Source organism: Mandrillus leucophaeus, unplaced genomic scaffold (assembly GCF_000951045.1).
Source record: "Mandrillus leucophaeus isolate KB7577 unplaced genomic scaffold, Mleu.le_1.0 Scaffold509, whole genome shotgun sequence".
Taxonomy (NCBI): domain Eukaryota; kingdom Metazoa; phylum Chordata; class Mammalia; order Primates; family Cercopithecidae; genus Mandrillus; species Mandrillus leucophaeus.
The window spans coordinates 1,688,883-1,701,787 of NW_012105464.1; the positions used below are offsets into that span (position 1 = coordinate 1,688,883).

Consider the following 12,905-nt stretch of genomic DNA (forward strand, 5'->3'; position numbering starts at 1 on the left):
AACTCCACACATTCCTTTGTACTTGCACCCTAATCTTTCTGGCTCCTGCAAAGACACCCTGGCTGCCTTCAGCCAAGCAGTGTGAAGCTATGCAAACTCTCAGACCTTCCAAGAGAGTTTGTCGCTATTTCTATAACTATCTTTAACATTTTTCCCACTAGCCTGACTGAACCCCAACATGGTTCAACCTTGGTACATTGTATGTGTCTAGGAATTTATCAATTTCTCCTAGATTTTTCGAATTTAGTAGTTTATAGTTGCTCATAGTAGCCACTAATGACCCTTTGAATTTCTGCAGTCTCAGTTATAATAAGCCTTTCTTAAATCTCTGATTTTATTTATTTGGATCTTCTCTCTTGTTTTTTAATCTGGCTAAAGGTTTGTCAATTTTGTTTAACTCTTCAAAAAAATCAACTTTTTGTTTCATTGATCTTTTGTACTCTCTTCATTTCATTTTTTAAAATTTATGCTCTGATCTTATTTCTTTTTTTCTACTAATTCTGGTTTGTTCTTGTTTTTATAGTTTTTTAAGATGCATCATTAAGTTATTTGAAGATTTTCCTCTTTTCTGATGTAGACATTTATAGCTATAAACTTTGCTTTTAGTATTGCTGTTGCTGTATCCCATAGGTTTGGATACGTTGTTTTCTTTCTGTCAATTTGTATAGTTTTCAAAATTCCTCTTATTATTGATTTCTTGTTTTGTTCAATTGTAATCAGAGAAGATGCTTGATATAATTTCAAATTTTGAATGTTTTAAGACTTGTTTTGGGACCTGATATACGATTCTTCATTGAGAAGAAGTGCCATTTTCCTCATCTTTTCATTGTATTTCCCAATATTTTTCTTAATTGACTTTTCTAAATCTTAAAATGTTATTTCGGCAGTTTTAAACTAGTAAGAGTTCTTAGTATTTACTAATTATTTCCTTATAGCCTGTTATTTTTGGAAAATAATACCTTTTACTTCTAATTATGATTTCATTGACCTTTTTTTTTCTGTTGACTACATTTTCACTATTTTTGCTGAATTATTTCTTCCTCTATGTCTCTCTCTTTTATGTTGAATAGTTCTTTAATATCTATCGACCCTTGCCTGTTTGCTCATGTTTATTAATACCTCTTAAAAGGCTGGCTTTATCATTAGATATTATATCACTGTCTGGCAATCAGGGTACTAATGAATGGTTTAATTTGAGGAGGTATGTCTGGGAAATTAGTCTGTGATCTTTAATCTTAGGTGGTTTGGTTTCTTCAGAAAATGATTCTATAAAAATTTGTGATAGGCAGAGTATAATTTGTTTGTTTAAATGAAATAAGGCACTCTAAATGGTGAAGTAATATGCCAAAACAATGCTTTGTTTTAAAAGTTATAGTCAACATATTATTTTCACTGGTTATTCCTAGTTGCCAATTTGTAAATGGAAAGACAATATTACATGTGCCACTTTTTATATGTCTGCTGTAACATTGTCTCTTTTAGGATTTCACATGACAGGTTTTGGGAGTAACACAAGGATGGACCCTATCTACAACTTTCTCCTATCCCACAGGTCCTGGCCCCCTGTCAAATCATCCATTAATTCCAGTGGCATAATAAAAACACGTGTAAGATACATACATTTCTAGGATCAGAAATTGTTTTTATTTTATTTACTTATTTTTTCAAAAGCTGGTGATACCCTTTAGTTTTCATTAAGAATTACAAATGTCTTAGAGGTAAGTTTCAAGAAGTATAGGGTTTTTTTTTCCGGTAGATTATAATATCTTCTCCAATACAGTGAGTATTTTTACAGATACGCCTTTTCTTAATCTTCCATAGAATAGCCATTTACTCCCAGAGTTTTCGTGTTTTATCTAGGAAATGTTACATGCTATGCCAGCTATATATTTTCTCTGTATTCCAATAAATTTTCCTTCTGCATTTCTGTTCACTTCTGTGTTGTTCAAACTCTAGTGTGGAGATCATTTTAGCTCTGTTTACTTTTTTCTTAGCTCAGTATCACCTTTTTGTTATTTTAAGGATAATTTTCCTATTTTACTTATAATTCATTGCCATTAAAATATTCCACAAAAGGGAACTTCGGTAATTCAATAAACCAAGATATTTTAGAAATGTTTTTAAATGTTATTTTATTTTCTGGTTGGGAATATAAAAATATATAGAAACAAATCTTATTTTCTTAATGTTTAATGTTTTAAAGTATACTAAGAAATACCTATGGGCTTATATCTGTTGACATTTTATCAGTATATTTATGTTCCTCTCACAGCATTGCAATCACCATTGAACTTATCTAGTACTAAGTTTGTATTTGAAATCCCTTTACATGAGATGAATCCTAATAACAAGGTCACAAAAACTCAGGTATGTATAAAGAAGTGATACAGTTGACAATTCTTTTCATGATTATGAATTTTAGTTTGTTAAGTTGATTATTCATAAGCATGAATCATATGAACTATTCCCTATGATTAATTTCTCCCCAATTGTTTATGCTATTTGGAGCAAGAATACTGGTGTTTTTAGAAAACTTACATATAAAATTTCTCAGGAGTAATTTTCAAAATATACAAATACATATACAGCTATTTATAAATACATATATGCATATAATTAATAAGAATATTAAAATAATTTTAATATAATTAAATTATCCCATTCTCCTTATACAAATAGAAGCTATAATTTAAATTAATATGAAATATATTCCATAGATAAAAGAAAATGTGCTAGAAGGCAATAATAAATCTGAATAATAATAATAATAATAAAGTAGCTTCTATGTTAAGTTACTATTTTTTTCTTACGGGATATCTCTGCCTCTCTTCTAATTAGGAAGGAAAACAGAGAGACGTGCATAAAAAAGAAGTTCAGGACACATTATAGAAATTTGTATTTGCACTGCCCCTTTTTGTCTTATATATTGCTATACCTGTAACCAATTTTGAACCTTTATAGCATTGAAGAAAAATTATATGGAGAGAATATTTAGCATTGCTTTAATAAAACATAGCAGAATGCTATATAAAATTATAGTTAGAGATCAATGAAGGATCTACTGAAATTAAAATGTGACTGTTTAGAGTATCAAAAGTCAAGAAAACTTCTACTTCAAATAGAACTTCAAGGATACAAAGACCTTATATGTTGGACTAGAAAGGCAACTTTAATTAACTGAATTTAATGGATTTAAGATAAAAACAATGCCTTCATAAATGTAGATTATTTTATGTCATTGAAATTTTATTCAATCGATGTAAGCAAAGATCTAGACACCAATAGCATTCTCTCTTTTGAGGAGAAAGAGGGACATTGGCCCCATGGAGAAAAAAAATGTGACTCTAATCTTCTACTTAAACTTCCCGTGAATGATATTTGCAGTCATAATATATAAGATATATGGTACAGAGAAGACTTAATATGTTTATGGAAGGTTAATTTGACAGAAGGTTTAAGGATTTTGGAATAAAGAAATAAAACTCATTTTACATACTGGGTAATTAAAGGGTACTGTCTAAAGTAGAGAGAATAAGAAAAACAAGAGGTATATATATTTTGCTTAAAATTACCAAGTGACTAATGGAAGAATTTTAAAAAATATGAATATCCAAAATAGGAAGTGGAGCGAGGAGTATAGGTAGTACCAATGAGCTGCATCTTCATCTTTCCTAGTTGGCAGTCAAAAGACAGTATCTGAAGCTGATAAACCATAAAATATTTATGCTGCAGGCAGATAATGGCCCCAAAGATGCTTAAGTATTAATCTCCAAAATTTGTGAATACGTGACCTTGTATCACAAAAGATACTTTGCTGATGTAATTATGGTAAAGGACTCGGAGAAGGGAAGATTTTCCTGAATTATCTAGGTGGGCCCAATCTAATAACATGAGAGGTTAAAAGCAGAGAACCTTTTCTAACTGTGCTCAGAGGGAGATGTGATGACAGAAGGGTCAGAGTGATGCAGTGTTCAACACAGAGGAAGAAGGCCACCAACTGAGGAATGCAGCTGACCTCTAGAAACTAGAAAGGGCAGTGAAATGGGCTCTTTCCTAGAGCTTTCAGAAAGGAACACAGTTCCTGCTAACACGTTGATCTTAGCCGAATGATACTTGTGTTGGACTTCTAATCTACAGAAATGTGATATATAATAATATATTTGTGTTTTCTAAAGTCCCTGTGTTTGTGGTAATCTGTTATGGCATCTATAAAAAGCCATATTGGTGTCACATTTAGATAAAAACTCAAATCACAATTGGCTAAAATTGGTTGCTTCTGGGAAGCAGAACTTTTGATGAAGAGGAATTTGGTGGGACAACTGCTTTTAAACAAGGATTTTGAACTTTTTGTGTAAGCTGCATACATATGTGATTTTGACAAAAATATAAAGAAAAAAGCACTAAACATACTGAACAAATTTACCAATGTTTCTTTACAGATAACTGTATCAGTTCCCTTCTCAGAATTATAAGATAGAGAAGGTAGATAGTATTTTGGAAGTATAATAGCTTTTCCTCATTTTAAAATGACAAAAATTAAGCTTCAAATGGCTGGTATGATTTTGTGCTCACCTTCTGTATTGAAACATGTTGTTTTCTTTAGAATGTGTAAATTAACCTTTTATAGTTAGGATATGCCAATATTAGAGCTAAATAGATGCAGTACTTCAAGGCTTGGGAATAAAATGTAGTGATAATTGTATGGCTCATTCTGTAGTCTTCAAGTATTTGAAGAGTAAAGTTAATGAAAAAATCTGGTTGATAGTTGTATTTTAATCTGGTTGATAATTGTATTTCATTAGAAAGATGAGTCTGCATGCAAGTCAGGACCATAATGTTCAGATTTACTAAAACATTTCAAAGATAGTGCAGAGAATTTCTGATAGCTTTCACCCAACTTTACCTAACGTTACCTTACATAACCCTAGGGCATTTTTTTTAAAATGAGAATTTAACATTAGTACAACATTATTGACTAAACAACAGACTCTATTCAGAAATCAATGGTTTCTCACTAATATCCGTTTACTGTCCTGGGGTCCAACCAGGATAGCACATTGCATTTAGTCTCATCCAACCTATGACAGGCTCTTTATCTTGCTTATTTTTTGTTATCTTGACGGTTTTAAAGAGTATTTGTCCAGCATTTTTTGAAAATATCTGTTAATTTGAGATTGTCTGGTGTTTTTCACCTGATTAGACTGAGTTTTTATTTTCCATGGGTTTTGAAGAAGAATGTTACTGAGGTGAAATAATTTTTTTTTCACATCATATAAAGGAATACATGATATGAAAATGACTAATTACTGGTGATGTCTGCTAGGTTTCTCCACTGTGAAGTTACTGTTTTTCACTTTCCATACTCTATCCTTTGAAAGTGTGTGATCAATTTTAGCCTACAATAAAGTGGTAGGAGGTTAAGCTCTACTTATATATTACATATATTACTTGGAAATTTTCTTTAAAAGAGATTATTTCCTCTCCCTATTTATTTATTTTATTACATAATATATCAGCATGAACACACATATATTTATTTTTATACTTTTAGTTATAATTTAATATTATATTATTTATTTTGTTACTGAAATTGTTTCTGCTTTGGCCATTATAAGCTCTTTTACGTTGATCCTTTGACAGGCTCCCATCATTGTGATTTTGAAGTGTTTTCTTAGTTAGTGGTACTACCAAATGTTCCAGGCTCATCTTTTATTTTACTTGCTCCAGCTGTAAAATCAACATTTCTCCAAGATACCCTAGTACTTTTTATTGTAGAATGATATTTAGAAACCAAAGTCTAAGTACTGTGTATATGAGTTGCTACTGCAGTGTCACAGGTTCTAGGCCCTTTCAACAAATAGAGTCAGGAAATATGTGTATACATACTAATCCACATGTACACATATACTTATAATTATCTATATATGTATCTCTCTCTCTCTCTCTATCTATCCATACATCCATCTAACACCAGTACAGACTGATATCTCTAATCTAGCACCACAATGTCCATTCCCATCTTTCGCTCTTACTCATTTTTGACTAATTTCTCTGACAACGAGAAATTTACCTCTCATTTTTTACACTTTATTTACTTATTTTAATCCTAATTTCAAGTAAAGAAGTTTCAGAATTTCTAACCTGTAGCCTATTAAAATTGCTGACACCTTTATCACCTAGAGTACATTATTCATACACAATTCATACTCTTTAGCCTTGTAGCTTTCAGTCAAAAACACAGTTTTTCAAAGTTACTGAGGTCAGTTTCTCCCTACCCTAACTACACACATTTGTAATACAGTGTATCAACATTCCAAGACGGATTACAGACTGTGATGCACTGTATTACAGCTGGATTGATTGTTTTTGATTTACATACATTTATGTTCATGTAAGATCTTTGGTTTTTGAAAAATGCATGGAATAATGTGTCTACCACTTAATTACCATAGAGAACAGTTTCATCAGACTAAAAACCCCTTTGTCTAATATCATTTTAAAGCATTTTATCTATGATTAATCATTTGAATTTATACATAGGCTCATCAAATTGAGATGGTAATACAACTAAACTTTATTTTGCATGCTATAATTTTTAACTTTTTTTTGTCTTTTTGTGTGTGTGAGCAGAATCTTGTTTTATATAATATTACCAAACACCATGTGACATGGACTTTGGATCTTAGTAATACTGGCAAACTTTTCAAAGATGGCACATTCAAGTTCAGTGTACTGAATGGGATTATACGACCAAATGCACAGTATAATGTTTCCATACATTTCTGTCCAAGTAAGATCTTTTCTCCTATATTTGTGGTTATACTTTCAATTTATCCTTCATCTATGACATTGTTTTATTATATATACAGAAATTTAGATTATTTATTTGTTTCTTTTAATTTGAATAATTATAAATAATACAATTTTATTAATCTCATTTTTGAATGTTACGTTATTTAATTGGCGAAGTTGGTATGTATTCAAGGTGTACAATGTGAGGATTTGATGTATGTATGCATTGTGTAATAATTGCCACAATGAAATTACTTAATATATCCATCATCACCCATGTTGTACATTAGATCCCCAGAAACTTGTTCATCTTATATCTGAAAGTGTGTACCCTTTGATCACCAGCTCCCCATTTCCCCCACTGCCAAGCCCCTAGAAGACAATGCCCTACACTCTGCTTCCATGAGTTTGACTTTTTAGATCCCACATGAATGAGATTATACAGTAATTGTCTTTCGGTGTCTGACTTATTTTACTTACAATAATGTCCTCTAGGTTCAACCATTTTTTTTTTTTTTTTGCAAAGGGCAGAATTTTCCTCTTTTGTATGAATGAATAGTAGTCTATTGTGTATACATACATCACAATTTATTTCTCCACTCATCCATCAATGGACACTTTTATAATCTGGCTATTGTGAATATTGCTGCAATAAATATAGGAGTGCAGATATTTGAGATACTGATTTCATTTCCTTTGAGATTACCAGATCATATGGTGATTCTATTTTTAATTTTTTGAGGAATGCTCTCAGAATTCTGCTTATCACACTCAGCCACTATAGTGCAATGTAATCTGTTTTTCATTTTATTAGACTTATAAAATACCCAAATTACGAGGACACTAAGTTTTACACATGTGGTAATCTAGATAAAATACCTGCAACTGGCTCAGTTATCAGTAGAAGTTCAGGCAGGGTAAGAATCTATTATAGCTTTTAAGCTTATTAGAGAGTTCCTTGAGCACTGTGCTCTCTCCCTCTCAATAATGTTCTATTAGCACTGTGTTGCATTAACTTGATGTTCTACTATATCTATTAGCATGGCATTGTATAATCATTTTAGCTTTGTGTGTGAGAAACATCTCATTGCACATTATGATTAGGTTTAAAAATGTTTAATCTTTTTATTACCTCTCTTTAAATCTCTGAAAATATGATAGAAAATATCAACTATTCTTTGCATTCTGAAATTTGTTTAGTAAAAATAATTAAGTTTTATTATGTATTTCTCTAGTTTCTTCTCCATTTCTACCATATTCGAGTTCGAAAGAGCTAGCACAAAGGCTATTCCAGCTGAACCTACCATCCATATTTCTGTTCAGAACTTCTCCTTTATGTCCCTGCCAACATTTTTACTCAGATAAAATGCACTGGACTAGTCAATCTAGAAGGAAATAAGAAACATTTCCTTTTGATTTTTCGTTTAATATGAGACGGGGCCCTATCAGTTAAATCTATGGTTTCCTTTATTAGGCTCCCAACCTTACTCTTTTGTTGTTTTGTTTTTGTTGTTGTTGTTATTGTTGGAGACGGAGTCTCGCCCTGTTGCCCAGGCTGGAGTACAGTGGTGCAATCTCAGCTCACTGCAACCTTCACTTCCTGGGTTCAAATGATTCTTCTGCCTCACCCTCCCGAGTAACTGGGACTAGAGGCGTGCCCCACCACGCCTGGTCAATACAACCTAACTCTTAAGAATTAAACATGCTTAAAATGCCTTTATAAATTACATCTCAGATGAGAGAGAAAACACTCTCAGCTTAAAAAGGGGTAGGATTGAATCTCCAATAGTCTGAGGTTATACAAAGAATCTCCTTCTCTATCACCCCAGAACCCTTTAAGAGGTCTGAAATTCTGAAATAATCAGAATTCAATAAGTCTTAAAACCTTCCCTAACTCTGAAATTGTTTTTTCTCCCCAAACTAAGTTTAACAACATCAAATTTATGAAATGAAACCATCATTTCCCTATAGATTTGTAATGTTTTAAATACATATATTCTCTTATAGCTTATTTTATCAGCTCAAACTATACATAATTTTTTTTAATTTTTCATATAGTCTTTCCAGTACTCATTTGTCATTATTAGTAGGGAGCCCATTGTTTTTCTATCCCTCCTCTCCTTTCCTCTCCAGCTGTCTCCCTTTTTCCAAGAACCCTAGAATACTTACTTGATCAGGTAAAGGGCTTATTTGATTAAGTAATGGCCTTCAGTACAGAGAACGCTAGTATGGCTGATGATTTCAATGAGTCCATTGCTTTTGCTTCTAGCACTAAGTGTCACTTTTGAACATGGTCTTGCATCACCCAGTGCACTGTCATTTTCTGCTCTGAAGATACCCTTAATGGCCCCAGTCTTTGCTAAGGTACACTGGTGTCTCATTGAGGGGTTCTAAGATATCAGCTTGAAATCACAATCACTGAGTCACTCTTTTCTCTCTATCACACACTATGCTTGGAGATTTTGGTGTGAAAGGGTATTGATTACTTGCTGTGATGGAAAAACTATCCTCAGAAACTAGCTTTCAGCTTCCCATGTTGAGCCCTGCTCTCTGACGCAAACTATCTTTTCTTTTATTAAGCTGTGGCATGGGAATTTCCTGTCCTTTCCTACCAGGTAAAATTGGCCAGTCAACCCTGGTAGTATTTCTTAAACTTAAAAATCCGGGATACAGCACATTCCTTTCATCTCAGGACCTCCTTTTCTCAGTCGTCCCCTGAGATCCTTATGGCAGTGATCTATCCTCTTCTTCATACTACATATTCTAAAGGTCTGGGAAGCTTCTATTAAAACACAGAAAATAATTTTTTTAAATGTTCTATTGCAGTGCTTTCCCAGGGTATATATATTTTCCCCAAATTATGAAAATCTACATTAAAGAGACTTGCTCTATTTCTAGTCAAGCTGTACTTTAAAACAGTTTTCTTTCAACAGCACCTCATTACGTGTCTTAAGTTCTTCAGCAAGCTAAATCTAATTTCTGGGTAATTTATTCTGCCCCATTAAGTTGTAACATCATTGTACATGTTGAAATTTAGTAATGCTTCAGCTATGTAAATTTTTTTGTGTTTTAACTACTTTAAAATACCCTTAAAATTTTGTTTTACATTAGATTGTCCTGGAAGATACACAGCAGATATTCCTATGCTTTTAAATGATATTCCTGTTTGCTATAAAATATTATGTCTTACTGGAGAAGTAAAATCGCCAGAATTATTGTTTGACCCTCCATCTGTATTTTTCGCTCCTGTTCCTTTGGATGTAACAACTGTGATGGATATTAACATTTTACCTCAAAACTATTTCAGGTAAATAATGTGAATTTACCACATTTTTTTATGTGCTTTTTTGTTTGTGTCTGTGTTATATGGGAATTATATAAGAATGGCTTGTTTCTATAGTTGAACTATTAAAAAATTTAACTATATATTAAAATTTAACAAAAAACAAAAAATCTTTCTTAATTATCTCACAGTTAGTCGTTGAATTTTCTTGTAATTTTTTTTTTTTTTTTTTTTTTTTTTTGCTGTGTCTCTCTTCATGGAGTACTAAGCAAGCCTAAAAATTCAATATATTAGTTTTCTGGTGCTATGTGAAAAAATATCACAAACGTGGTGCCTTAAAACATGCTTTTGATATCTCAAACAACGTGAATTTGTTTATTATCTTGCAGTTTCTCTGACTTAGTAGTCCAGCTGGCTTAGCTGCATCCTCTGCTGAGTGTCTCAATAAGCAGAAGTCAAGGTGTTGGCTGGAGTGGCCCTTTCACTTGAAGCTCGGTCTTCCTCCGAGCTCTCAAGTTGTTGGCAGAATTAATTTCATGGTCCTTATAGAACTAAAGCATCATTTTTTTGCCTAGGGACACACTCAGTCCACCCTCAAGTTCTAGCCATGTGGTCACATCCTCACAACATGGTATACAACTAATTCAAGGCCAAAAGTATACCATCTCTCAGACTTCTCTGCTTCTGACTTTTAAACCCTATATATAGTGGGAGGCTATGTTGTTTATTGTAGAACGTTTAGCAACATCCATAGCCTCTACCCAATAGCGTTCCTCCTCATGATGTGACAGAAAATATATATCTCTACACATGGCTACATGTCTCCTGGGGAGCAAAATCACCCTCAACTGAGAAGCACCAAAGTGAAATGATAGGAAGAGATATAACAGCATAACCAAAATAAAGCTGGGTAGCAGTATTAATTTCAAATGCAATAACCTCTAGAGGTAAAGTGTGTTTTTAAGATATAAAAGTCATCAAATAATTATAAAAGATTAAATTCACCTGAAAGCCAACAGCATTCTAAAGTTCTATGCATAATTAAAATAGTCTTAAAATATGTAACCTCCAAATGAAAATTGGAAAATTTGACTAGTCCTTTATAACTCTGGGATATTAAAACATGTATCAGAAGTGTTGATGAGTCCAGAAACAAGATATTTGAACAATATTTGTAACAAGCTTCATTAATTTAACATGTATAAATTGCATCTTACAATTAGAGAATACACATTTTTAAATGAATCATGAGACATTTATAGAAATTGACAATGTATGATTCTATAGTTATAATTCATGTCTCCAAAATGTTTACAAGATTGACATAATATAGACTATATTCTCCAAAAATAAATATAATAAACTAAAAGTCAATAAAGAAAAGATAACAAGATCCACCATGAGTTAGAAAATGTTAAAAAAAAATTCTACCGAGTAAAAGAAGAAATTATACTGAATTTCACAAATGAATAATAATTAAAATGCTAGATTCCAAATCTTGAAAACATTCACTGAGAATCATGAGTGTATAATACAATCAAGTACTATAAACACCATCTGGACATTAGAGCTGAAAACTAAACCTAAAACAGCTACTGGGACTTCTGCTACTTTCTTTAGATAAAGAATTAGGCCGGCATCATTGTTTACTTTATTTGTTTTATTAAATAAACATCAAAATTTCAGTGATTGAAGGAAAAAACCTTAATAAAGTACAGTAAAATTATCCATACTTGGAAATATAAAACCTTAAGTACTGATATTAGGAAAGAAAAAAATGATTGGAAATTTTAAACATCCAACTTTATAAGTAAGATTACAAATAATAGTCTCTTAGACTAACCTATGGAGTGTAGAAGGTGAGATAAAATTATACACAGTAGAAATTAAAGCAGTATAAAAATATATACAAAACAGAAACTCAGTGGAATCAAGTTTCTTCTTTGAAAGAGGAATACAATGGATACCAATACAGTGAAGTTGACAAGGAACAAAACAGAGAAGGGACAGTTAAATAATGTTAGAAATAAGGAAGCTTAACCATAAATCCAAAGAAAAAATGAGATAATCAAAATACTATACAGAGGTCTATTCCAATACATGTGAAAACTTAAATATGAAAGTTGTAGAAGTATATAATTTACTAAAAATATACTGGGAACAAGTAGAAAGCCTTTGGGTTAATACTTGAAACTTCACAAGAAAACATCCTCTGATGATTTTATAGTCAAGTTTTACTGAACTTTCAGGAAACAGATTTATCAAACTATAGAATAATAATAATGTGCCCTAATTTGTTTTATGATCTCAGAAATTTCTATTATGAAATCAGGAAATGACAGTATAGGAAAGCTGAATTATTGGCTACACTGTGTTATGAGAGCATACATATAATTATCCTTAAAGAATCTGCGAGTACTTTGGGAGGCCGAGGCGGGTGGATCACGAGGTCACGAGATGGAGACCATTTTGGCTAACATGGTGAAACCGCGTCTCTACTAAAAATATTAAAAATAATTAGCTGGGCGTGGTGGCACATGCCGGTAGTCCCAGCTACCTGGGAGGCTGAGGCAGGAGAATCGCTTGAACCTGGGAGGCAGAGGTTGCAGTGAGCCGAGATTGCACCACTGCACTCCAGTCTGGGCAACACAGCAAGACTCCATCTCAAAAAAAAAAAAAAAAGAAGAATCAAACAACGTGTGTATAAGATAGATCATGACCAACTTGTTTGTGTTCCAGTATTTCAAGGCTTGTCTATCATCAAAAAATCTAAAATGTTGTTAAAGAGAATGATGATTTGATCATTTTCATACATTGAGAATAAAGGCAT

The 12,905-nt window shown here is 32.3% G+C and overlaps 1 protein-coding gene across 1 annotated transcript in view; it reads left to right on the forward strand.

Annotated features, from left to right (window-relative positions):
- CFAP47 (cilia and flagella associated protein 47) overlaps window positions 1-12,905 on the forward strand; it is a 428,524-nt gene that overhangs the window by 94,878 nt on the left and 320,741 nt on the right. Inside the window, exons 23-25 of the mRNA XM_011996297.1 lie at window positions 2,273-2,367; window positions 6,631-6,790; window positions 9,904-10,099. Of these exons, the coding sequence (XP_011851687.1) occupies window positions 2,273-2,367; window positions 6,631-6,790; window positions 9,904-10,099 (451 nt within the window). The remainder of the gene's footprint in view (window positions 1-2,272; window positions 2,368-6,630; window positions 6,791-9,903; window positions 10,100-12,905) is intronic.